This window comes from Notothenia rossii (assembly GCF_949606895.1).
Source record: "Notothenia rossii genome assembly, chromosome: 4".
In the NCBI taxonomy this organism is placed as follows: Eukaryota; Metazoa; Chordata; class Actinopteri; order Perciformes; family Nototheniidae; genus Notothenia; species Notothenia rossii.
Genome location: NC_136902.1, coordinates 85,521,274 through 85,548,903, shown reverse-complemented (window position 1 = coordinate 85,548,903; position 27,630 = coordinate 85,521,274). Strand labels below are relative to the sequence as shown.

General features: G+C 38.9%; 1 protein-coding gene across 1 annotated transcript; it reads left to right on the top strand.

Annotated features, from left to right (window-relative positions):
- The first annotated feature begins 562 nt into the window (after window positions 1-562).
- On the top strand, window positions 563-14,819 carry LOC307037266 (hydroperoxide isomerase ALOXE3-like). The gene is made up of 16 exons (XM_079678043.1): window positions 563-692; window positions 1,942-2,103; window positions 2,670-2,874; window positions 2,991-3,072; window positions 3,171-3,293; window positions 3,445-3,548; window positions 11,101-11,273; window positions 11,426-11,569; window positions 11,690-11,893; window positions 12,316-12,402; window positions 12,555-12,721; window positions 12,837-12,958; window positions 13,091-13,191; window positions 13,356-13,526; window positions 13,627-13,973; window positions 14,070-14,819. Exons 2-15 carry the CDS (start codon window positions 1,957-1,959, stop codon window positions 13,804-13,806), a joined length of 2,010 nt encoding a protein of 669 aa, XP_079534169.1. The 5' UTR covers window positions 563-692; window positions 1,942-1,956; the 3' UTR covers window positions 13,807-13,973; window positions 14,070-14,819.
- The last annotated feature ends 12,811 nt before the right edge of the window (window positions 14,820-27,630 follow it).

The following is a 27,630-nucleotide window of genomic DNA, read 5'->3' as shown; positions in this document are numbered from 1 at the left end:
CCAGACCCCCCCAATAAAGCAAAACTGCACGTTTCAGAGTGGCCTTTTATTGTGGCCAGCCTAAGGCACACCTGTGCAATAATCATGCTGTCTAATCAGCATCTTGATATGCCACACCTGTGAGGTGGGATAGATTATCTCGGCAAAGGAGAAGTGCTCACTATCACAGATTTTTTCAGATGTGTGAACAATATTTGAGAGAAATTGTTATTTTGTGTATATAGAAAATGTTTTAGATCTTTGAGTTCATCTCATAAAAAATGGGAGCAAAAACAAAAGTGTTGCGTTTATATTTTTGTTCAGTGTATAATAAAAAATAAAAACGATTTCCTTAAAAGATTATGGCTCGTCATCACGCTCGTGACCCCAGGGTGACACCACCAGCTCGCCGCCCGTCGATTTTGTAGCAGCTCTTTCCCTCAAGAACGCAAACAAAACAGCTCTATAATGGCAGGCAAAAAAACGTTACTTGACTTATTTTCTAAAAAGTATATCATTCTTGAGAAGAAAGACAACCTGTTCAACCTGTTCAATCTGTACAACCTGTACAACCTGTACAGGTTGTACAATCTGCCACAAGTGCGTGCATAACGTTGTTATTCCAAAGTGAACTTCCCCATGGCTAAATGCCATAAAAACCGCCTTTGGAGGTTCCGATAGCATGACCTACATTCTCGTGGAGGCAGCAACAGGTAAGAAGCTCTTTGTTCCAGTTAGACCCATAAAAAGAATACTAAAAGGATTTGCAAATTATTCGTTTAGTTATAATTTATGTTTTTGTTTTGCATTGATTTGAGAAATGCAGTGAAAGTCAAGTGAAGAGAGTGAAATTTAAATTACTGCTAAAAGGATGTTGTCTTTATTTTTGTTGATGTCATTTTTAAGGGTGAATTATCAGAGTCAGGGGAGTTACTTGTACAATGTTACCCATGGCATTTATTTCATAACAAAATACACTATAGGCTACAGTACATGTAACCTGACTACTTTCTGTCAGTTTTGGATTAACTCAATATCCAATGCAATGCAAATAAATCCAAGAGAAAACATTTATAACTAAGATGTTTTTTACTGAACAGAACAATGTGACCTTAGAAAATAACATATTAAGAATTTTAAATGATTTAATTTACAGTAAAACCTATCTTAGACGGGGGAGGTGATATCATAAAACTGTTAATGTACGCATTCAAACCCTTTTTTTTGTGTATCAGCTGTTCTTCCTGCATCTTACAGGTGCAACTATGTTACTTTTATCCAGGATAAAGTGTTTAAATCATGGATGTTTAAAGTTGAACTTCTTCGTATTTGTCTAACGTGATAGTTTGCTTTTCATTCAGGAAGTATGACACTTCGCTGTCAGTATGCTTGTCCCTGTTTGTGATTGGTCAAATGTTGATAACCCCGCCCTTTCACGTGAACCGTGAAAGCCGGAAAGAGAAACCCTGGGTTGATTTACCGAGTTGATAACCAGCGTCGTAGGACCGCTTAGCGAGATGTCGTTTGTTAGGGTTCGTTAAGCCGGGTAACTCAAACATATCCAGGGTCTGTTGAACTGGCTTCGTAGTACAGGTCACTGCTCCATTAGTATTCAAACCTGTGTGTCTTATCTATAACTGAAAACCTGTTCATATTTCCTTGGGTGAAACTCCCAAGGTGGCTTGTCGGAATTGTGAGTGGTGTAATCAAACCAACTTTAAACAAATACATTCACCTATCCTCCCCTCTGCGGCTACTGCCACAATAATAAGGTTTTTTGGTGCCTGTGGACAAATATTTAGAGTTTCAGAAAAAAACATGTTTGGGGTAAATGCATTGTATCCAAATTAAAATGTTTTCATGAAAGAAGGTTCACAATGGCAATGTCAGCATTGTTTTTGTTTTGCTGTGTATTGGATCCTTCATTCTGTAAATTAAGAGAGTGTTTATTTTTCCAAACAGTATCCACAGGTGACCATGGCTGAGTACAAGATAGAGATGACAACGGGTGACCTGCCATATGCAGGAACATCGGACTACATTTATGTCACCTTATTTGGAACTGAGGGGCAGAGTGAGCGAACTTTGATGGACAACTATGGTTTCGACTTTCAAACAGGGGCAGTAAGTAAAACCCAGTTAAACATCTGCACTTGTCTGTACATAACAGATTGCATCATCAAGTAAGCACTTTAGATTTAAAGTCATCATTTAGTGCAAGACTTAGCGCAAATGTATACCACACTAGTTCAACACCTTTAAAATACCTTAAACCCATATTGATCTTTGATACAGTAAGCCACATTTTTGTAATGAATCGCCAAATCCTTTAGCGTGTGATCTATGTGACGTTAACTGCTATAACTCTTACTCTCAATGTGCAACACTGATATAAACACAATCTAATGGGCTTTTACATTTATGGTACAGTCAAATGATACATTTAACTTTAGTGGTCAGAGTGAGAGGACTCATTTGAAAAAAGCCACTATTGTAAAAGTAAAAATCTTAATGTTAACAGACTGGACTCTGGTATTCTATACTGTAAATATCAACCCAGCCAGTTGACGTAATGGGCTATCATCACATGTAATACAATGCTGACCACTTTAAAAAGATAATCTGGTTTTGGCTGAGGCTTCTAATAATCTGTATCATAATATAATAACAATGATTATTCTTATTCCAAGACAGGGAGCTACACCGTGAAAACCAGTTTTTCTCTGGGCAAACTTCTGCTGGTTAAGGTTGAGAAGGACCAGTATTTATGTCTCCCAGAGGATGAGTGGTACTTCTCCAAAATGGTGGTGACGACTCCAGAAGGAGATGTTGTTCTTTACCCCTGTTACAGATGGATTGGCAGGGGAGAAATGGTGGAGCTGAGAGGAGGGAGAGGTCTGTATCAATGTCCCCAAATAACTGATTAATATAGATAATTATTGTCAGTTTTTTTACATCTTGTTGGCTTTGTCAATTTAAATTTGACAGCTAATGTTCTTTTCATGTCTCAGCAATGAAAGCTTTTGAAGATGATCACCCCCTGTTGATTGACCACCGGAAGAAAGAGCTAATGCTCAAAAAGAGCTTGTTCCAGTAAGTTTCCATGTGTGCAATAGAGCTGCCGTTTGTAGCCAAAGTTTATCTGGAGAAATGTCTTTGTGCTTTTGGGTATACTTTGTTTGTTTTATTAGATGGAAGAGTATGGGTGACGGACTACCCCATATCAACAGTTTCAATGACGTGTCTGAGATCCCAGCTGAAATGCGCTTCTTCGATTCCAGAAACGCTGACTTCAATTACTCAAGAAAAAAAATGTGGGTCAATATATGTCATTAAATGTGTATATATTTATTATTATACAGCTCTATTCTTTAGATTTCTATATATTGAGGGAAAGGGTAAATTGCCATTAATTTCTGTATGTTGTTTATTCCTGTGTTCTAATTGTTCCTTGTTTTATTTCAGTGGTATTGAACTCAAGGTTAAGGGGCTGCATGGATCTACTGCACAATGGGAAACCATTGAAGACATGAAAAAAATATTCTGGTACAAAAAGACAACAATGTCAGGTATTTTCTTTTCATCCCATTAACCCAGTGGTTCAGCGCTATTGCTATTGCTATTGCTATTGCATTGCGTGAAGCTTGGGAAGAAGTTGTAAACAAACATTGTTTGCTCATATAATGTATACATTTTTAACACAACTGGCAGTTAAAAGAGTGGACGAGCCCACGACAAGTCTTTCAGCTATAATGCCCAAATCAACAAAGTATGATGAGGCATACATCTCCCTTGACATCTAACGGTACGTCCACACAGCAGCTTTAAACAAATCTTCCAACGCTTCCAACGCTTCTCTGCGCATTGACTTTGAATGGGGATGACGTCACGTTGCCTCGCTTTTCGCCGAACTGCATTGTGGGGAAGCGAAGCGAAGATTTACAGGATTTACAGGATTTTCAGGATTCAAAAGTTTAGCAATGTTCAACTTTTGAAGCTGAGCTGGAAGCGTCAGCCAATCAAATCCCGTTTATGCAAATCTGACAGTACAAGCGCTAGCCAATCAAACCGCGTGCAAGCTGGGAGAGCCACACCGCAGTTCATTTCCTCATATTCCAAACGAGAAATTACGGTAGCAAATCAACCGGTTCTTTACGAACAGAACTATTTACCGGGATACAAACCGGAGGAACCAGGCATGGAGGGAGGTGGCAGAGACAGTGGGTGAAACTGGTAGGTTTTCGCCTGTTTGGGGAGTTTATATATATATATATATATATATATATATATTGCTCGCATAAAATCCCCAGGGTTTTTTGCTTTGTATGCCGGGGGCGGGAGATTCATGTGATTGGTTGTTGGTCGCGTTGTTCACGAAAAATCCCCAAGCTCTCAGACACGCCCAGCTCCAAGATTTTCAAGATTTTTTCAAAGCTGCTGTGTGGACGTACCGTAACATGTTCGGTGCGGAGATCTCTCTTTCTCCCACTCGCTCTCTCGTTTGAATGGGGGGCGGGGCATCTCGCTCACAGACTCGCTGCACTGCTGCAGCACCGTGCACACAGAGAACCGCTGGTGAAGAACCAACCCAGTCTCACATTTCGTGTTATCGTCACGACATTTAATCCATTGATTCATGTTCACCAACACGATTTTCTCCTTTTTTTCGTGTCACACGGAACGATTTTAAAAGCAATGTATTTCAATTGGTGGTATTTTTCGTGCCTGCAACACAGATATTTTTGTCCGGTCGGGTGTTGGAAGACCGGAACCTGTGGGGTTGATAAAAACATCTCCTTACGGCCCGTCACTACAGGCATCAAAACATCTTGAAGCTGGGCGTGTCTGAAGCTTGGCGATTTTTTGCGAGCAACGCGACCAACAACCAATCACATGAATCTCCCGCCCCCGACATACAAAGCAATAGCAATGTTAAAACGAAGTAAACTGGATATAAACTCTCCAAACAGGCGAAAAACCTACCAGTTTCACCCACTGCCTCTGCCACCTCCCTCCATGCCTGGTTCCTCCGGTTTGTATCCCGGTAAATAGTTCTGGTCTTAAAGAACCGGGTGATTTGCTACCGTAATATCTCGTTTGGAATATGAGGAAATTAACTGCGGTCTGGCTCTCCCAGCTTGCACGCGGTTTGATTGGCTGCGCTTGCACTGGCGGGATTTGCATAAACGGGATTTGATTGGCTGATGCCAAGCATCGAGCCTCAAAAGTTGAACATTGTTCAACTTTTGATGCCGATAGATGCTCGTGATGCTTGCAAAGCCATGCCATACTCCCCACAATGCAGTTCGGCGAAGATTAAAAATCTTCTACGTCACGTGAATGGGTGAAGCTTTGAAAGCATTTTTCGATGCCTGTAGTGTAGACGGGCCGTTACTCAATATCAAGCCACGATTATTGTTTTTATTTTAAATCGTATAATGTGGAACTTTTTTTGTCGTCTGTGAGGAAAATAAATGGGGCTGAAATAGTATAGCAATATGCTGTAAAATTATGTGAAAACATGAATAAAACTACACATCTTCAGATGTTATACATACACAAGTGTCCTACACTAATAATAAAAAGTTGTTATGGCTGTGTGTACCTTGTGTGCACCGCCTAGTGGTTAAAGCATGTTATTTAATTATTGTTTTTATGCGTTATATTTGATGAAAAAACATATTAAGAGTACATGCTTTCATAGGGGGAAAGTAGAAGGTCAGTCAATGATAGAAATATAGAATATAAAAAATCAAGAAGATACTATAAGTGATCTCTACAATAAAACAGTTTAGTGCAGGATGTACAAAGATATTAATAGGAGGATGTGCAAAACAGAACAACAAATTAACCTTTATTTAAACATTAAACAATACTTTAGATTAAACTGTTAAACCCAGAGCCTTTTTTTCAGGTTTCAGGCTCGAAAATGACATTCCCAAAACAAATGACCATATCTTCCCTTCTAAAAGGGTTACATTAATAATCTTTTTTCTCAAAGTAATGATAAACCTGTCGGTTGGATGTAGAAAAGTCAGATTCAATATAGATGTTTTTTTATTTTAAAGAAAATTCAGATTGAACATGGTAAAAAACTGTAAATTATAGTGTCCGTCCAAAATATATTTTGTACTTATAGTGAAAACTAACCTTGGATGATGGGTTAGAAGACTAAAAGCTTTAGGAATCCAAAGTACAACATATAATAAGTACCCTGTATCAAGATTGATGCAAAACAAGTGATATTTGACATTTTTAGACAGATTTAGCAAAAAAAAACTCTTCTGGGGCCATTTGGGTGGATTTTTCATATCTCTGGCTCCCCCTGCTGGATTTTGACATGTGACATCTCTTTCTAACCGTCAGAGCCAATGGAATCGAGGGGAACTGCCACATAGTCCTTATTTGGTCATGTGTGTGTATTATACTGCAGCATAGCCAAGACCGGAAGCAGCAGCCACTCTGGTGGCTACCATTAGCAGCTAACTTTTGCACTGCGATTTTTACATAAAAATTGAATTATGGATTATAAATAATTCCAATTATTGCCCAGAAACTTTATCAACCTATGGATTAACCGATTCATCTGCGTCTTTTCTCGTTTTAATGCCATTGAACACGTCTTTTGATCAGATTAACAGCTACGGTGAGACGATCTCCCTAGAAGCTACGTAAAGGTACGTGTTGTGATGTCTGTGTTTGCTTCCCCTGTCGCAAGTTCGGATCACTCCGTGATGATATATATACCTAAATAATCTGTGGAACCTCAGCTTTAATGGGATATCTTGTATGTGCAGCTACGATGAGTAATAAATAGGTGTACTTTTATCTTGAGTTCTGTGCCAATGTCCGTTAGCATTTTTCGCTAAGGGGTCATTTAGATGCTTCTTATGAGACTTGTGTTTTGTTTTGGTAAAAATTGTTTATATCGTCAGTTAGCTGAGATTATTCCCGTTGATCTGGTATAACACATTAATAGGTTCTTAAATATTAAGATCCCCTGAGACACAGTGTCCTGAAAAAAAAGCTTAACAGGTTTTAAGGTCTTCTTTTAACACTAGAACCGCCAAAGGGTACATTTTACCCGCAGCTGTTTTTTGATTGTATGTAACTTTTGTTCAATAACATATTAAAGTCTCCCAGTCCATGACTTTTCCTGAAAGTGTGTTATGTAGAACCCTCTGTTGTTAACAATTGTCAATATGAAGTCAGATTGAAGAAATCGGCAACAAAAATGCCATTTATACCTATATCCGCCAGCGGGTAATATTTACCTCATAGAAAATGCAGCGTAAACATGACGTGTTGCTATAGCAACGCCTTTTGTCTACTGCGGTTCCTTATAGATAGAGAGATATATTGAGAGAGATAGATAGATATAGATATATTGATAGATGGATAGAGAGAGAGATAGACGGATAGATAGTTATAGATCGTGTAACATCTTGGAGAATACAAGATCTTGGATGACTGAGCTCACGTTGAGGACGTAATTCATGTGTGCAGGTTACGTGCCGGTTGAAGAAAGATGGACACTCGGAATGAGAGAATTAGTCCGCATCGTCTATTTATGTAGACAATTATATGTTCATAGAACAGAACATTACAGATATATCGATAGAGAGAGATAGAGAGATTTGTACCGAAACAAAACACTAACACCAAGCGTTTAAATCAGCACTCTTAGCGATATTTTAAACTTCATGCTATCTACACAACCTATATAATATGAAAAGCTGAGAGTCCACAGATTATATTGGTATAAGTTTCATCCCTGTGCGATCAAAACTCACTGTTCTGTATGATAAATAAAAGAACATTGTACCTTGAAAATCTATAGCGGGTACATTTGACCCGTTGGCGGTTTTAGGTATACAGCGACCTCTGGCGGTTCTAGTGTTAAATAAGAAACAAGCTTTGGGGGTATATATCTACAGATAAATATTGAGCCTGACAAAATACTTAACGTCTAATATATTGCTTTCCTGCAATGTTAACTATGTTGAAGCACTTATTTAAACTGATATTATACATATATGAATTATACTCTTATGCATGTAGATAGTATAAGAAATGTGCAGAATATGACAGTTTAATGGTGGAGGTATACACACATATTGATAGATGTCTTGTAATGCACTGTTGAGGAACCGGCGACCCACGTTTTTTTATTAATTGCATAACTACACCATAGTTGTGTATATGATATGTCAATAAACCTTAGAAAATATTGAAATATTGAAAGGGATGTGCAAAATAGCCATTATACAGTCTTTAATTAACTATTAAAAATACCAGGTTAACCTCTGAATTATAGTGGAGTAGAATTACAAAGTAACAATGAGCTGTGATGGGGGTATATATTAATGCTGCGCATTATGGACACAAGCGATTTTTAACCCATTTATTCATTATATGTTTTACATTTAATAATGCCAATGTGCTCTCAATCCCCAAGGCCAAACTCCGGAGCTTCGGGGACAGAGCCTTCTCTGTGGCAGCCCCGAAGCTCTGGAACTCCCTCCCCCAAGACCTCCGTGAGTCTGATTCCCTCACCCTGTTCCAGTCCCATCTCAAAACCCACCTCTTCAACTCTGCTTATCCTTAAACCCGCCCCTCCTCCTGACTGCTTTTCTGTTTTTGTTTTGTTTTTGTTTTTGTTTGTGTTTTTGTTCTTGTTTTGTTTGTCGACCTGACTCATAATGTGAAGCGTCTTTGGGTCTAGAAAAGCGCTATATAAATCCCATTTATTATTATTGTTATTAATACTGGCAAATTGTGGGAAAAACGAAAACGTTCACAATAGCCAGCATGTGTAGTTCTGGGGGGCGTTCGATTCCAGTTTTGGATAGTGTAGCGTGGTTTAGATCCATTTCAAACAGCTGTTTGACGCTCGCCGTCACCTTGGAGCACTGCCACTCCAACATCCAATCCCAGAGCTTGAAGATTAATCACGGGGACAGTAGTCCTAAACGATAGCTGGGGATTATTACTCCGAAATGTTTCTCGGATTTCATATCACAGTAACACCATATCCCGACGTGCATTGCGGCTAAAACATCCAATCAAAAAACCGGAGATTATGGAATTAAGCAAATAAATAAAAACAAGGATAATCGTGTGTTATTGTTGAGTAAATAACAGTGTGTTATTTAGAAAAGAATAACAAATTAGAAGGAAAAAAAGATTTTAAAAAATACAGATTTCAGTATTTTGAGGCTCTGAGTCCCATTTATTTTCCTCACAGACGACAACAAAAGTCCGACATTTTACGATTTAAAATGATTGATATTGAGTAAGAAGATGTTTTTATGAACCCCACAGCTTCCGGTCTTCCAAAGAACCGAACGGACAAAAAGACGGGCTGCAGGCACGAAACATACTACCAATAGAAATACGTTGCTTTTAAAATCGTTCTGTGCGACAAGAAAAAAAAGTGGAAATACTTAAAGGTGGGGTAGGTAAGTTTGAGAAACCGGCTCGAGATACACTTTTTGTTATATTCCATGGAATGCTCTTAACATCCCGATAGCAATGAACATCTTAAGTGCTTTGAAAAAAAATCCATACAAAAAATTCATCTGTGGAAGCCGTAGTGCTATAAAAAGCACGACCAATCATTTTAGCCGGCCCGGCTTAAAAACTGGATCGCCTACCCATAGATATATATATATAAACACTAGATGACTCACCCGCGCTGCTGGCCAATGGAGACCGACGTTGCCACATGGCGGCCATCTTGCCACAGGCAGCTCGCTCATTCATAACATTATGTCTATGGTGCACTATTGAAATAACCGTAGATTGCTCAATTTTCAACCAATTTTCAAACGGTTTGGTTTGTTATAAACATCAAAGATGTAGTTATGATACTGCATACTTATAATTATAATCATGAACTTTTTTTTTTTCAACATGTCTTGTTGTCTCCCGTATCATAGCCATGCTAATAACGTTTAAAAATAAACCAAACCGTTTGTAAATCAGTCAAGATTTCAGCGAATTAAGAGTATTTTTCTGCAAATCACTCACCTTACAACAGCTGTAGCAGTAGTTGTTGACTCTGGCAAGATGGCCACCGGTGAGCTACGCTCGCGACTCCCCCTTGAGCCATCTAGTGTTTATATATATCTTTGGGCCTACCTGCCTGTCAGCCTTCCATCTGTGCACAAACGTATCTAGTGCCCTCATTGGTCATATGCGCGTTCGTGTGTATTGGAGGAGGGGCTCTGTAAGTAAGTAGCAGATTTCTTCCGGTTGTGTATTTTCAAATTCTAGCTTACTCGAGCTGGTTGCTCCAAAATTACCTACCCCACCTTTAAGTACCTCAATATAAGAACAGTACTTGAGTAAATCTACTTACCACCACCACTGCAGGAATGTTATGTGTGCTAGCAGCCCATAATCCACACTATACATATCATTAATCAATATGAATTATGTTTCTAATTTGTTTAGTTTTCCCCTAAAGAATTACATAAATAACCTATAAAAATACTGTTAAAGAACCGGATCGATAAAACGTATTGTAATTGTTTCAATTAAGCCTCATTATTTCACAGTGGCACAGGATCATCTGCCAATACAAGCACTTTTGTTCATGTTCAATCCATAATAATGTGTACAATTATCGTTGGATATTTTTGTCTTGTTATTATTAGCAGAACAAATGTAATGTAGAACTATTTCCAAATTAATTCTACCAATCTCGGTGGGAACCGGATTGAGGAGGCTCGAAAATATTTTCCAATTACACAAGGGGGGCCTCACTGAAAAAGGTTGGGAACCACTGCATTAACCAGTTGTCACTGTAACTCACCCCATCTATGTCATGGTTTCATAACAACAGATAGATATTCAGTAGATGTTCTTGCTGTTCTGTAAAATGTTTTGTTTTCTACAAAGTTAAGTATTTCTGTAAAAGTTTAAATTATTTAAATAACTGACCAACATTCTTGCTTTACAGTCAATGACAATGATGATTATGTTGAACCTGAAACACCCAAAAACTATTTAGATAAATGATATTATATTATTTATGAAATGTACCAATTGTTATTCGTATTAAACCCAATATATAATTATATTATATTTTTTAAATATCAATTGCTATTCTTCCAGAGTATGTTGCAGACCACTGGATGGAAGATGACTTTTATGGATATCAGTTCCTGAATGGAGTCAACCCCGGTGTTATAAAGCGCTGCTCAGAGCTTCCCACAAACTTCCCGGTCACAGAGGAAATGGTGAAGCCATTCCTTGAAGAGGGAAGCTCTCTGCAGAAGGAAATGGAGGTATGAGTGAAGATTAACTTTAAATGGATGGTAATCTTTGTTTTGGAATCACGATTTGTCCATTTACCATCCCTCTGTCCTACTTCCTTGACTTATTACAATTCTGCGATACCTCTCGTTGTCTTAAAAACTTCTTTCTGATGTCTTTCCAGAAAGGCAATATGTTCCTTTATGACCAGAAGAAGATGGATGGAATTCCCCCTGCAGCCTATAATGGTGAACCTCTGCACGTGACTGCTGGTCTCTGTTTGCTCAACGTGAACCCAGAAAACAAACTGATGCCAATTGCAATACAGGTACTGTAAAATCCATTTAAAAGCCAGCATGTAATGTTATGGGTCTTTACCATGGTCAGTCTATGGAAAACAGAGGTATCTAAAGGGAGAGTTAATAATAAATTTCTTATACATTTCCAGTTGAATCAACAACCATCTGAGAAGAACCCCATCTTCCTGCCCAGTGATCCAGAAACTGACTGGCTGCTAGCCAAGATGTTCATTAAAAATGCAGATTGCATGGATCACGAATCAGTCCATCACTTCATGAGAACTCACTTTCTGGCAGAGGCCTTCGCTGTTGCAGCTCTCCGCAGCTTCCCTGTGATTCACCCAATTTACAAGGTATAAGTACTCCACAACAGAGGTAGTGCAGGTTTTTTGTATTCCCTTGTTCTGCACTAATGCTTATAATTTGTATTGATTGATTTCCAGGTATATTATGTCTGTAATAGAGATGGTTGATGGTAAAGCTGAGACAGCACATTTTCAAAATAAAAAGAGGAATGCTTGCAAACAAGTTTCCTTGATTAAACCCCATTACTTTGCGAGGTTGAGTGCAAAGTATGTGACTATGCTGAGATGGTCTTATGAACCATTTTTTTTGTATGTATTGAAGAAGTCAAGCTTTTAATACAAAAATTGTAATTGATTTCAGTTGTGTTTGCTTATAGGTTCCTTCAGTTACCCTGGTGATGTTCTGCCTGTTGTCTGCTGAATCAAGCATCTTACTTTGACTTTTATATTTTTTTCCTCTGTCTGTTCAGCTGCTGTTTCCCCACTTCCGGCACACTCTTCACATAAACATTAGAGCCCGCCTAAGTGTATTAGGCCCTGATGGGGCTTTAAACAATGTAAGGATTTTTAAAATTGATATATTTATTACAATTCTAAATCAAATCAAATTCATACCACAACTTGCAGCTTAGATTAGGACGTTTTGGATGTTTTCTAATTTGATGTCAATAAACGTGTCTGATGGTATAGTGTATTTTTGATTTGTTAGAGTTCACTTGGATGTGATGGACTAATGGAGCTCATGAGAAGGGATCTCTCTGAAATGACCTACAGCTCTCTCTGTCTGCCGGAGAACATCGCTACACGAGGACTGGAGTCTATCCCCAACTTTTACTACAGAGATGATGGCCTGAAGCTGTGGAACATCATCCAAAGGTTTTACCTATTCATAAATATTGTGACTGTCCACAGTGATTCATTGTACAAACACCATTAGAGACTTTCTCTGGCACTCATATTATTAAAAATACAACTGTTTTGTGTTTACCAGCTTTGTGAAGGCAGTAGTGGAGCACTATTATCCCTCAGACTGTGAGGTACAAAGAGACACTGAGCTGCAGGACTGGATCAGTGAGGTCTTCACACACGGCTTCTTAGGAAACAAAGCCTCAGGTATTTGTCCCATATTCTGATATCATTTGTAGATATAAAAAATATTATCATAGTATATTTTAATACACATAGTGATTGACAAAAATAAACCTATTACAGTATGTGGTTATGAACATATTGTGCTGCCAACAGGGTTTCCAGCTGCCTTTCATACTGTCGAGGAAGTGGTCAAGTTCACAACCATGGTGATCTTCACAGCAACGGTTCAACATGCTGCCGTAAACAGTGGGCAGGTAAAGAGTTGGGGCATTAAAAAATGTATTGATCAAGTATAAGTTTGGCAGACCAGCCAACTGCTTTCATTTCCATTACAATAACCATTCCTTTTGCAGGACATTAGCTGAGCATTACAATGGAGTAAAGGTTTCCTTTTTTTCTATAATGTTTTTTTTCATAGTATGACTACAACTCCTGGGCCCCCAACAGCACGCTCCGTCTGCGCAAACCTCCTCCAACCACCAAGGGGCAGTCAAGCATGAAGACGGTCCTGGAGACCCTCCCGAATGTTGGTGATACAGTCATCTTGGCAGGAATGTTGTGGTTGCTTTCAGACAGATACTCAAACTATGTAAGTTTGGCGTCATAAATACTTACAGAAGGATGTCCTGTCCTGATGTTTTCTTTTTTTTTACCATAAACTTTGTTTCCTGATTTTATCCTTCTGGCAGATTCCCTTGGGAACATACCCAGAGGAACGATTTGATGAGCCTGAGCCTAAGCAGATGATAAAGGAATTCCAAGCAGCATTGTCGTACCTCAGTGAAGCGATAACAACAAGAAACTCACATCTTGAACTACCCTACACATACTTGGACCCTGCGGAGATAGAGAACAGTGTCTCAATTTAAGCAGATCTGCGATTGTATCCATGTATTTCTCATCACCTATTTTACATTCTGGGAGGTCAATTATACTTTTAATATAATACATACTGTATAAAAGCTGGGGAAGATAGATGAGGTGTAATGGATAATTCACTAGCAGGGACCACGCCAAAAAAGTGTGATGTTTGTAGGTTTATTGCAAGAAGTAACAAATGAATTGATATTTTTGATGTTTGTAGGTTTATTGCAAGAAGTAACAAATGAATTGATATTTTTGATGTTTGTAGGTTTATTGCAAGAAGTAACAAATGAATTGATATGCAGGGGGTGGTGAGATTTTCTGGTCTGGGAGGACGTGCTGTGGGAGACTCAGAGTGGGGGTTCCGTCTCCGGCATGATCTGCTCGGGCTGATTACGGGCCCCCAGACAATTCCTAGAATTAGACATTTTAAAATATGAAAGTTAAATATGAATGTTGACAGGCAGAGGATGTTGGGATGAAGGGATGAAGGGATGTAGGGATGAAGAGATGTTGGGATGAGGGAAGGGAGGGATGAAGGGATGTCTTGATGACGGGATGTAAGGATTGAGGGATGAATGGATGTAGAGATGTATCACTTGTTAGGGAATAATTCTGTCTTTACTTTAGATATTTAACCTATTCTGTGTGTTGAAGTTTACGACCAAACCCTGGCTCGGTTATCTCTCTTCAGGAATGGGAGGCTCCAGCTATCTTGATAAACCAGTTCAACTCTCGGTCACAAAATGGTTTACGACTGTGAGAACGCTGGCTTTCTCAGCCTCACAGACAGGTGATTGAGTATTTCCAGATATCGGGGATATCTTCAGTGTTCCCAGTGTTTACGCACCCTCCCCTAATATGCTCATTAACTCTCTGTAAAGGTCTATCGAGAGATTGGCTGGTCAGATTTGACATGGCAACCCACCCGTGCAGTCAGAACCTTTGACTGTGTGACTTGTGATGTGAATTTCTCTGGCCGATGCTTGTATTAAAGATCCGTGTGTTTGACATCAAAGCTCCAACTCTCCTCGTGTCTCTCTGAGTCCTGACTCTCCATTGCTGCAGAAGTTTCCCTTACAAATTGGCGTTGTCGGCAGGATACCAACAAATCTCCAGAACTGGTAAGTGTAATTTCAAATCCACATTTGGAAATTGCCTTACCAGAATCTGTGATTGACGGTATCCTAAAATTACCTGTGAAACTGAGCGGTTGTGTTTCGTTTTTGGTTAATGAACATTTGGGGATAATAAACCCAAGGGATCAGTGTCTGGGGACTTTGGTCCTGGCTGATTCTTTCTGTGTATGCTGCTCGGGACGAAAGTACCATACAAGCATGCACAGCTCATGTTCAGAGTAACCTTAAAGAAAGGCATCAGTAAAGTGGAACTTCTATATAGCAATGTAAAGATTTGTATTGAACGAATCGCCGAATTCTGGGGGTTTCAGCGGCCAACACAGCAGTTAAAAATAAGCAGCCCAAGATATTTCCCCCCATCGCCTCTGTGAGCACGGCTGCAGCAGCAGCCGCCGGTGTGTGTGTAAATATCCCCCCGTGTCTGGGTGGCTGGAAGCCGTGCAGCTGAGAGGGAGAAAGTCACAGCTTTTTGTCTATATCTTTAACTCACACCACCGCCGTCTCTATTAAAAACGAGATGGTCTAAAATTATCAGAATTCTCTGAGTTTGTATCAGCTTTGGTACTTAAAACAGATAAAGTAATTATCGTAGGTGACTTTAATATTCATGTTGACGATGATAAAAATAGCCTTACTGTTGCATTTAACTCTATATTAGATTCTGTTGGTTTCTGTCAGAGTGTAAATAAACCAACCCACTGCTATAATCACACTCTTGACCTTGTTCTGACTTATGGTATTGAAATTGAGCAACTATTAGTCGAACCGCATAATCCTGCTTTATCCGACCATTTCTTAGTAACTTTTGAAGTACTGTTACTAGACTACAAAGCATTAGTCAAAAGCTCCTGCAGCAGAAACCTATCTGTTATTGCTATAGCCAAATTTAAGGAAGAGATTCCACCAATACTTAACTCGATAGCATGTCTGCATGTAGGGGAGGAAACTTATACAAAATGTACACCACCCCAAATTGATCATGTTGTTGATATTGCTACAGATGCGCCGCGAATAAAATTAGACTCTGTTGCTCCTTTGAAAAAGAAGAAAATAAAACAACATAGATTAACTCCATGGCATAATGCCGAAACCCGCAAAATAAAGTAAAAGTCGAGAGAACTTGAAAGGATATGGCGTTCCACTAAACTTGAAGAATCTCGTTTAATTTGGCATATTACTCTCAATGAATATAAGAAAGCACTGCGTAAAGCGAGAGCAGCCTACTACTCTTCATTAATAGATGAGAATAAGAATAATGCAAGATTTCTTTTCAGCACTGTAGCCAGGCTGACAGAGAGCCACAGCTCGATTGAGCCTTCTATTCCCATAGCACTCAGTAGTAATGATTTTATGTGCTTTTTTAACGATAAAATTGTTACTCTTAGAAACAAAATCAATGACCTCTTGCCTTTGACCAGTATAGTGTTATCAACAGCTCCCGGAAACGTAAGTTATAATATTACACTAGATAGTAAACTAGAATGCTTTTCAGCCATAAACCTTGAACAATTAAATTAAATGATTCTCTCTTCTAAACCATCAACGTGTATCTTAGACCCGATTCCAACTAAGCTGTTAAAAGAAGTTTTTCCATTAATTAGCACTTCTTTATTAAATATTATGAATATGTCTTTATTATCAGGCTATGTTCCACAATCATTCAAAGTAGCAGTGATAAAACCGCTTCTTAAAAAGCACAACCTTGATCCAGAGGTTTTAGCCAACTATAGACCTATTTCTAATCTTCCGTTCCTCTCAAAAATTCTTGAGAAAGCAGTCGCAAAACAGCTGTGTGATTACTTAAAAAACTATGATTTATTTGAAGATTTTCAGTCTGGCTTTAGAACACAACATAGCACAGAGACAGCTCTGGTTAAAGTCACAAATGACATTCTAATAGCCTCAGACAAGGGACTTGTCTCTATTCTTTACTTGCTCGATCTTAGTGCTGCATTTGATACTATCGACCATGATATCCTATTGCAAAGACTAGAGCACTTAGTTGGCATACAGGGAACTGCTTTAGACTGGTTTAGGTCCTATCTATCTGAACGCTCTCAGTTTGTACGTGTCAACGATGAATCTTCCATGCAAACCAAAGTTAGCCATGGAGTGCCACAGGGCTCAGTGCTTGGACCTATTTTGTTCACCCTATATATGCTTCCGTTAGACAATATTATAAGGAATCATTCTGTAAACTTTCATTGTTATGCGGATGATACTCAACTATATTTATCAATCAAGCCTGATGAAATTAATCATCTAAATAAAATTCAAGACTGCCTCAAGGACTTAAAAACGTGGATGACCTTACATTTTTTGATGTTAAACAGGACCAAAACTGAAGTTATTGTACTTGGCCCGAAGAATCTACGAAACAAATTATCTAAAGATATACTAACTATGGATGGCATTAATTTGGCCTCCAGTGAGACTGTAAGGAATCTTGGTGTTATATTTGATCAGGATTTATCCTTTAACACCCACATAAAATCAATTTCAAGGACTGCCTACTTCCATCTACGTAACATTGCAAAAATCAGGCATATCTTGCCTCAAAACGATGCAGAGAAACTAGTCCATGCATTTGTTACTTCAAGGCTGGATTATTGTAACTCCTTATTATCAGGGTGTACCAAGAAGTCAGTCAAGTCGCTTCAGCTGATTCAAAATGCTGCAGCTCGTGTACTAACCAGAGTTAGGAAAAGGGACCACATTACTCCTGTTCTGGCTGCCTTACACTGGCTCCCTATAGAACACAGGATAGAATTTAAAATTATTCTTCTCGCCTACAAAGCCCTTAATGGGCAGGCGCCATCTTACCTTAAAGAACTCATTATACCCTATTGTCCTACTAGGGCATTGCGTTCCAAGAATGCAGGGTTGTTGGTTGTTCCTAGAGTCTCTAAAAGTACAATGGGAGCCAGAGCCTTTTCTTATCAAGCTCCACTTTTTTGGAATCAGCTTCCAGTTTGTGTTCGGACGGCAGACACCCTATCCGTTTTTAAGAGTGCGCTTAAGACCTTCCTTTTTGATAAAGCTTATAGTTAGGGCTGATTAGATTCAGCCCCTAGTTTTGCTGATATAGGCTTAGTTTGTCGGGCCACATCTTACTTCTTCCTTCTCTCTGTCTATACCTGTGTACTCTCATGTTCCGATTAACCCAGCTTCCCCAAATCTCTTTCTTTTTGGTGTCTATATACGCCGGGATCCGGAGTCATGGATGATCTTGCGGTCCTGTGTCATGGATTGCGAGTCCTGGATCTTGAGTCGTGGCTGTGGTCCTGGATCATAAGTCCTGGATGGATATCCTCGTGGATTCATCTTCCTATTATACACACATGCATTTCCAAACATTTGGACTACCTATGTTGCAAATGTATTATCTTTTCAATTTATACACGGCATCTATTGCACGTCTGTCCGTCCTGGGAGAGGGATCCCTCCTCTGTTGCTCTCCCTGAGGTTTCTCCCATTTTTCCCTTTAAACTGTGGGTTTTCTGTGGAAGTTTTTCCTTGTACGATGTGAGGGTCTAAGGACAGAGGGTGTCGTATTGTCATACTGATATTCTGTACAAACTGTGAAGTCCACTGAGACAAATGTAACATTTGTGATATTGGCTATATAAATAAACATTGATTGATTGATTGATCGTTGTTTGTGACCGTCTTCTACATTGCTGGCAAGGCCGGGGCAGCGCGAGGTGCTTGCATCACCCGATGCGACACAGTTCCCTACATTATGCTGGCCGAACTGGTGCCGGTCCGGGGTGCATACATAACATTATAGGCTAATTGATCACGGGTGGGCAGTGGCAATCAAGTGTAGAACAAAACTGTGTTTCATCGTTGTGATGAACACGATAGCGGGTGTATAGGCTGGTTTTGTAGGACTACAGTTAACTGTGCTGTTGTTGGAGAGAAAGGGTAGCGGGGAAAAGTCTGTGTCTGTGTGACCTCCTGGTCGGGGGTTTATAGCGCCACTAGAATAGAGTAGTGGTTGTCGCAAGAGGACACGCTAGTTATCGCTTTTGGACGGTCTTCAGGCACCGATCTTAGCACTTGTATACAAAGGTGGACGCGCGAGTCAAGGTGCCCCATCTGTAATTCCCTACCCCCTCTGAAACCTCTTAATTCTGACTGAATTGAGCTGGATGAACTTTGCTGTCGTGCTGGTGTTTATTGCGAGTTCATGTTTGTTTGTCTAAATTGTTTGTATCGGGGTCTATATTGGTTCGTCTTCCCGCCATCTTGTGTATGCTTTGTAACACCTAATAATTAATCAGTCCATAGCCAGGGAAAATGAACTAAACTTTAGTTATCTGACCAAAAGTAAATGACTTGAGAAAAATAAATAATGTAAAGATGTAAAGCAAAATTATATATTATATAAGTGCTGCAAAATGAAAATAAATAGCAAAAGAGTGTTTTTATGTCCTGCATCTGAGTGTGCAGAGGAAAATATAGACAAGAAGCACACTGTTCAGGGTGTGTGCTGTAGGTGTAAGAAGAAAATAAGATGATATTTCTTTAACAGTACATTATAAATTGTATTGCTGGTATCTTAAGATATTTTTGTGACCTTGTATAAACCCTTTGCCCCGTCTTACACCCTGAGACCATCAGAGGCATCACTGCTGGTCGTAAATACCTGCCTGAGGAGATCAGGGTTGCAAAAAAATCTGTCTGCTCAATTAGGTCAATGTTGTATTATTTGTTTCATTTATTCTTAATCTATGTATTGTATGGTAATAATGAATTAAAAAAACGTAATGTATTGAACACATTCCGAAACAAAGCAGATAAGACATAACTAGACTCAGACATAATACTAATTATTATTGAAACCTTTTGCGCTGTTGCTGCAAAATGGAGGCTTTGTTGATTATCTATTCCAACTGGCCACTGGAATCAGATAATTAATATAAGTTGAAGTTCAATTACAGTTTTAAATATAGTTTAACATTCTTTGTTAAACTGTTATATATATATATATGTAATATATTACATTTTGGAAGTAGCTTGCCCAACACTGATCATAAATATATCAGCAATTAAACAACATCTTACATTTCTTTTCACACAATACGTCTCCTTGCAGTATCAACACTAATTTGGCTGACTTTTATATTTCATCCAATTGGTAGATAGGCTGTATTTACACCATAATGGTGCACAGCTGATAGAAAGGGACACCTAGTGGTTAAAGCACGTTATTGAATTTTATTATTTGTATTATTGGATATTAATAGGATCCCTATAAAGTATATTCATTACTTGTTATTCTCTACTAATAGTTAATTAAATACTGTATATAATGACTATTTTGCACATCCCTTTCAAGATTTTAATATTTTTTAGTTATGCAATGAATGACAAACTTGGGTCGCAGGTTCCTCAACAGTGCAACAAGACATCTATCAATATGTGTGTATACCTCCACCATTAAACTGTCATATTCTGCACATTTCTTATACTATTTACATACATCTTATAAGAGTATAATACATATGTATAATATCAGTTAAAATAAGTGCTTCAACATAGTTAACATTGCTGGAGGTATACATACATATTGGAACCTACGACCAAAGTTTTTCATTCATTGCATAACTACACCGTAGTTGTGTATAATATGATATGTCAGTGAAAGTGGAGGCTAGAAGGGGACACACTACCCCACTCGAAAATACACACACACACACGTTCTTAATTGCTGTTACAAATAAATACTTTCAATACAAATCCTTATGACTCATTGGCTTGATTCAAAGTGAACGGGTCAATTTGACCCTGAACAGAAGAGGTGTCTCGTCTCTATTTATCAACATCAACCAATTAGAAAAACATTTTTAAAGTAATTTTAAAAATGTTATGTTATGCAAAACTAATGTATTTTATATCAAGGTTTTTCTAATGTAAAAGAGAAAATAGAAAATGTGTTTGAATGTATATGTTTTGTGAAAAACGAGTGACTTATTGTAATGGAGCCATGATCTGTGAGAGGTAAATAACACAATTGCACTAAATATTGATTTCATTGATAGTAATAAAGGGTACAAACTATGTACCAAAAAAATCTGGATTTTGGGGTTTCTGACCATTTTTGGATGATTAAACTGGGTCAAATAGAACCATGAATATTATTGTGAATATAACAGGAGGGTTAATTAACATTGAGTTGTGTCAAACAGTCCACCTCACTCTTTCTGAACCGTCTCACTGCACTAGAGAAGGTTTTCTCCCATGTGCGGTTACACTGATCTTTAAGTGGTCTGGTTCTTTTAAACTCTTCTCACAGTGAGCACAGACGTCAGGTTTCTCTCCGTCGTTGGTAGGCTGGTGGAGCTTCACACTGCCTGAGTCCCTGAAACCTTTCTCACACTGGTCACAAGAGTTAGGCTTTTCTCCAGTGTGGGTTCTCTGGTGGACCCTCAAATTGCCTGACTGGCTAAAGCTCTTCTCACATTGGTCACATGTGAAAGGTTTTTCTCCAGTGTGGGTAAGTTTATGGCGCTTCAAACTGTTTGAAGTCCTGACACTTTTCCCACAGATGTCACAGGAGTAGGGGTTTTCTTCAGTGTGGGTTTGCTGGTGGACCCTCAAATGGCCAGACTGGTTGAAGCTCTTCTCACACTGGTCACAGGTGAAAGGTTTTTCTCCAGTGTAGATTATCTGGTGAACCTTCAAATGGAGAGCACATGGTGTAGTCCTAAACGATAGCTGGGGATTCTGGGTAGTGTAGTGTCTTCTGCCATCCTTTACTCCGAAAAAATATTTGTTTCTCCGAATCAAAGGGGAAAAATACAAAAGCATTGCACACAATTTAAACCAATCAATGTTGTGTAATTAACAAGGATAATCTGGTGTTTTTTAGTCGATGAGTAGTGCAGATATCACTGTAAAATCAATCGACAGTAAGGGGAATACTTACTTCCGGGTGTACAATTCTCCGTTATCCAATGGGAATGGACGCTCACATTGCCTTTAAGGGCAGCCGACACAAACGAATGCCGTGCTTCCATGAGCGTCAAATCGCGCCGCAGATGGGAATACATTGCAATCAGTTGAAAGCTATTTGCGTCCCTTTATGAAGCTGAAGGAGCCTTGGAGCGTCACAACTGCACGCCACGGGACCCTGACCAAACGTCGCTCCTGGACGATTATGGAGTGAGAGTGCGTTGGATACTATCAGAGACTGGATATATTTCCCTGACCACTCTCTGGTCGCTACAAAGCGGGAAATGTAATTACGGGCCAAAAGTTTTATTTACAATTATTAACAGTAAACAGGGGAAACCAACCAACTAAGACCTGTCACATGCACAAACACACGCACCTACGCACAGACAGCATATCTCAGGCTACAGCCGTTGTGTATTGTATTATGTGAAATACTAGTGTCTTCCAATTTTTATTTATTTTTTATTTAGACTTTTTCAATGTAATTTTCAATGTTACAGTATGTCTACTGTAGAAGACGTCAAGACCATATAAGTGTGAAAATATAGCCATAATTAACAGATAAACGATGTAACATTATGCTTATAGCATGATATTAATTCATGAATACATTCATCTTTATTTAAACAATAAATAAGTAATTGTTCTGAACATTGCTGTATATTTGATCACTATAAAACCTATGTTACCTCAATCCCAAATGCAATGAAACACATGAGCACATACTGCAGTTTAAAAAAACAGTTTACCGTTTTAGTTTAGTATGCAGTTAAGCTCACACAGACTATTTTACAAACATATAGGTTCAACAAATGAACCAAAGAAAGTGAAAACCATAAAGCAGATTCAGGCAATAGGCGTATAGATTCACACTTGAAGTATTATAGCCTACAGAACAGTACAGCTTACAGAGAAGAAGTACAATCTGACCCCTTAGGTTTTTACTCACATGGGTTGTTTTTTTCCCCCCTAATTATCCAGTTACATGTAATTTGTTAGTCCCCAGGCCAGTAAACTAATAGGCTATGTCTTTTACTCACATGCCTATAAAATTGTAATTCAATTTTGCAGAAAATAAAATTACTGATATTGTGGAGTTACCTTTATTATTTTTACAGTCAAAACTCACCCAATCATCAGCAGCAGTTTTGGTCATGGATTGCACAGAACCCACCATCAGTCCATCAGGTAAAACAACCACATTATGTAAACATTATTATTATTATCATTATTATTAATATTGTTACCAGTTTAAAATGTTCACTGAAAGGGAAATAGTAAAATTATATTTGTTTACAACTTGAAACTCTTCGCTTATTTTCTGTTAAAGAGAACTTTATTAATCCAGAGGAGAAGTACAGTTTTTACTCTGGTGTTATACTACAATTAGCCGAACGCCGCTGCTCTAGTCCTCACTAACACTAAGAAAGTGGATCACATCGCTCCTGTTCTGAAGTCTTTACACTGGCTTCCTGTATGTCAAAGAATATGTTTCAAAAATACTGCTGCTGGTTTATAAAGCACTGAATGGTTTAGGCCCAAAATACATTTCTGACCTCCTGCTAAATTATGAACCATCCAGATCTCTCAGGTCTTCAGGGACTGGTCAGCTTTCTGTCCCCAGAGTCAGAACTAAACATGGAGAAGCAGCGTTCAGTTATAATGCTCCAAATATCTGGAACAAACTCCCAGAAACCTGCAGGTCCGCTGCAACTCTTACTACTTTTAAATCCAGGCTGAAGACTTTTCTTTTTGCCGCTGCTTTTAATTGAAACTGAGCGGTTGTGTTTAGTTTTTGGTCTATGAACATTTGGGGCTAGTAACCCCAGGGAATCAGTGTCTGGGGACTTTGTCCTGGCTGGTTTTCTCTGCGTACGCTGCTCGGGACGTATGTGCCATACAATTGTACACAGCTCATGTTCGGAGAAACCTTAAAGAAAGGCATCAGTAAAATGGAACTTCTGTGTGAATTATTCATATCTTAAACTGCACTCTAAGTTTTTATTCATGTATTTTTTCTTTTAATGTTTATTTTATTATCTTTTCTTTTTAATGACTGTTTTTAAATGCCTTTGTCTGAATTTCTTTCATTTTTGTAAAGCACCTTGAATTGCCTTGTGTTGAAAGGTGCTATATAAATAAACTTGCCTTGCCTTGCCTTGCTGCTGTAACACCCGTAAATGTCCCAGTTGTGGGACAAATAAAGGATTTCTGATTCTGTTGGAACATCATTAAATCAGTACATGTGATTAATGTACAATTACAGTATGTGCTTGCTGTTGTTATTTCAAAGGGAACTTTCCCATGGCTAAATGCCATAAAAAAAACAGCCTTCGGGCTGAATGAATCGGTTCCTATAAAACCAGAGGTTCCGATAGCATGACCTACATTCTCGTGGAGGCAGCAACAGGTAAGAAGCTCTTTGTTCCAGTTTGACCCATAAAAAGAATACTAAAAGGATTTGCAAATGATTCGTTTATAGTTATTATGTTTTTGTTCTGCATTGATTTGAGAAATGCAATGAAAGTCAAGTGAAGAGAGTGAAATGTAAATTACTGCTAAAAGGATGTTGTCTTTATATTTGTTGATGTCATTTATAAGGGGAAACTATCAGAGTCGGGGGAGTTACTTGTACAATGTTACCCATTGCAATTATTTCATAAGAAAATACACTATACAGTTCATGTAACCTCATTACTTTCTGTCAGTTTTGGATTAACTCAATATCCAATGCAATGCAAATAAATCCAAGAGGAAAAAATGTAAAACTAAGATGTTTTTTACTAAAGTGTATTATCTAACACAACAGAACAGTGTGACCTTAGAAATACATACACATATTAAGAATTTTAAATGATTTAATTTACAGGAAAACCTGTCTTTCATTAAGCTTATTCAGGCAGTAGTCTATATACCAACATTGCTCGCTTCAGGAAAAGTTCTGCAATTTGCCAGCGTATTGATACTTAGCCCTGCTTTGCCTTGCTTAGTGGAGGGTCTTCCGGGTGCCGCCTGTCAACACAGCCATAAAGAGCGTGAAGCTCTCCCCTCTCGGCGTCATCAATAGGAAAGCCTGATCGGTGTGCGCTGTATGGGGATCTATTCAGTCAATCCACCTCATTACTTTTCTTAATATTAACGCTGTATTTGTAAGTGTTCATCAACCTAGGGCCAAACCAATGTTTAAAGGACATGTGCTGTTTGGCTTCACCGGATAAAGTGTTTTGTCTGCAGTAACGTCACATGTGCTGCTGATCCTGCCTAGTGTTTGGGCTACATAATTGTTGCTTCTGATTGCTGCTTCTGGTCAGCTTTGCGTCGCCTACTGCGTAGGTTCGCTCACCAGCAAAGTGCTGCTTTAACTGGATGCCTTCCTGCTGCCTTGCTTGGGCCGACACTTGAAGTGTGGAAGTCACAACTCTGGGTCTAACTCCCTCTATCATTTGTTCTTACTTTGGCCAACTTGATTTAAACTAGTTTGTTTATTTTGTTCTAGTTAATTGTTTATTTTGTTTGACTGAACCTTTTCTCTTGTGATTTGTTTTATTTTAAGTGTCTATACTAGTTGTTATCATCTTTTGTTTATGAGAACATATCTGATATTGTGTTTGTTTATTATTTGATTTACGTATTTTGCCCCCATTAACAGCGTTTCCCTCTTTTTTTCCCAACTTACAGTAGGTACTGAGAGCTGAAGGTGGTGGTTTTCCTCCCTTCTTTTGTGTGTGATGTGCTCCCCCGTCAACCCTATCTCCCCACTGGTAAGCCTCAGCTCCTAATTCATTTTTCCCTTTGTGTTACAGCCCTGTGTGACTGTTTTAAACTGCATTTTAACAATTGACTTGTGAGCCTTTTTTTCAGGTCTCAGGCTTGAAAATGACATTCCCAGAACAAATGACCATATCTTCCCTTCTAAAAGGGTTAAATTAATCATCTTTTTTCTAAAAGCAAGGTTACATCTGTGAGTTGGATGTGGAAGTGTCAGAATCAATATAGATTTTTTTATTTTAAAGTAAATTCAGATTGAACACAGTAAAAAAATGTAAATTATACTTATCGTGAAAACCACCCTTGAATGATGGGATGGTAGACTAAAAGCTTTAGGAATCCAAACTACAACATATAATAAGTACCCTGTATCAAGATTGATGCAAAAAAAGTGCAATTTGACCTTTTTAGAGAGATTTAGCACAAAAAAAACAGGCGTAGATCTCCATGGTAACTTATGCTGAACACCAAACCTGCTCCGGAGCAGGTTAGGTGTTCTGTTCAGCATAAGTTACCTTGGAGATCTAGCCCGCTAAGAAGTGAACCAGTGTTGTAGGACCGGATATCCAGAGCTTCCCAGAAGTTAGCTCGCTAAGCCAAAATCCGGCTTCGTAGTACAGACCTCAGGTTTGGTGTTCCAGGATAAGAGATCAATCAGTGAAAGCACCGCCTGCTGACCAATCAGAGCTCAGTGTGCGGAGTTTAAAGCTATCAAATCATATTACAGGATAAAATAAATACGTTTAAACTGCCGCATGCAGGAAAGAGGTCTGGCAAAAGTCACCGACTGTGTGAACATGAACATTTATAGAACATCACTTCCCATCTTCAGAGCAATCTGACTATTATTACATTAGCGTTAAAAAAGCTAACTTAAATAGCTGCCACAACATAAGTAACCGGAGCAAAGTAACATTACGTACAGTCCGCGACACTGAGTGCAGAAATCGATGTGTCACATTATCATTCATATCACATCACATCACATCACATCACATATTTCCTTATCTGAGTCAGCTTCTCGAGCCGTATCTGGCCGTGCAACACTTGGCGCATTTCCACTACACAGCCTCGCTCGGCCTCGCTCGGTATGGCTAGGCCTCGTTAGGCCTTGTTAGGACTGGCTCACTTTATGGCACAGTTTAGGAACTGGGGTAGTATCTATAGTAATGCAGTGTAGGCGGAGCCGTGACGTCATGTTAAGCTCAAGCTCACAGCTCCTCATATCTGTTCAGAAACTAGACAAAAGTTAAACAAGTACAAACCACAGACTGTCTTTGTCATGGTGAATACAGTTGCTGGTTTATTTATATCTGTATGTTTTTGTGAGTGTGGACGGCATATACTGCATTAGCTTAGCCGATCTCCATTTAGACAACACACATTTTAAAAGGTTTTTCGTCTGCCGTCTGTCTGCAGACTTGTCAAAGCATTAATTCTTGGTTTTTACTAACCGGTATCAGTATGTTTTTTACTTCGGCATCATTTGAAACGTGTATTAAAATTAAATCACGGTCAAATATGTCCATCTTGTTGTAGTTGTAGCCCCCTTGCCAGCAATTCTCCCTCTAGTTTAGCATACTCAGCTCGACTCAGCCCGGTTGTTGGCCCGGAAAGAACCTTGATTTTATGGGGCCAGAAAAACTGTGAAATAGTACCCGCTAGCCGGTACTAACCTAAAACGGGCCCCGCACAGCTCGGCGCGCTTAAAGCGAGCTCCGCGCTGTAGTGGAAATGCGCCATTACATTGTCACATACTGTATGCAGAAGTATTATTAAAAACAACACATTAATTGGCAAAACACTAGAGTCAAATGTAATTAAAGTCAGATCTACTCGTGTCTTAGACGGGGCAGTGATATCATAAACCTGTCAATGTACGCATTCAAACACTGTTTTTGTGCACCAGCTGTTCTTCCTGCACCTTGCAGGTGAAACTATGTTGTTTTTATCCTGGAT

Bases quoted from the DNA above. Each gene is read 5' to 3' on its own strand.
- LOC307037266 (XM_079678043.1), top strand. From the start codon at position 1,957: ATGGCTGAGTACAAGATAGAGATGACAACGGGTGACCTGCCATATGCA. The intron at 3,549-11,100 runs GTATTTTCTTTT...CTATTCTTCCAG, and splicing joins CAAAAAGACAACAATGTCAG to AGTATGTTGCAGACCACTGG. The intron at 12,403-12,554 runs GTAAGGATTTTT...TTGATTTGTTAG, and splicing joins CTGATGGGGCTTTAAACAAT to AGTTCACTTGGATGTGATGG.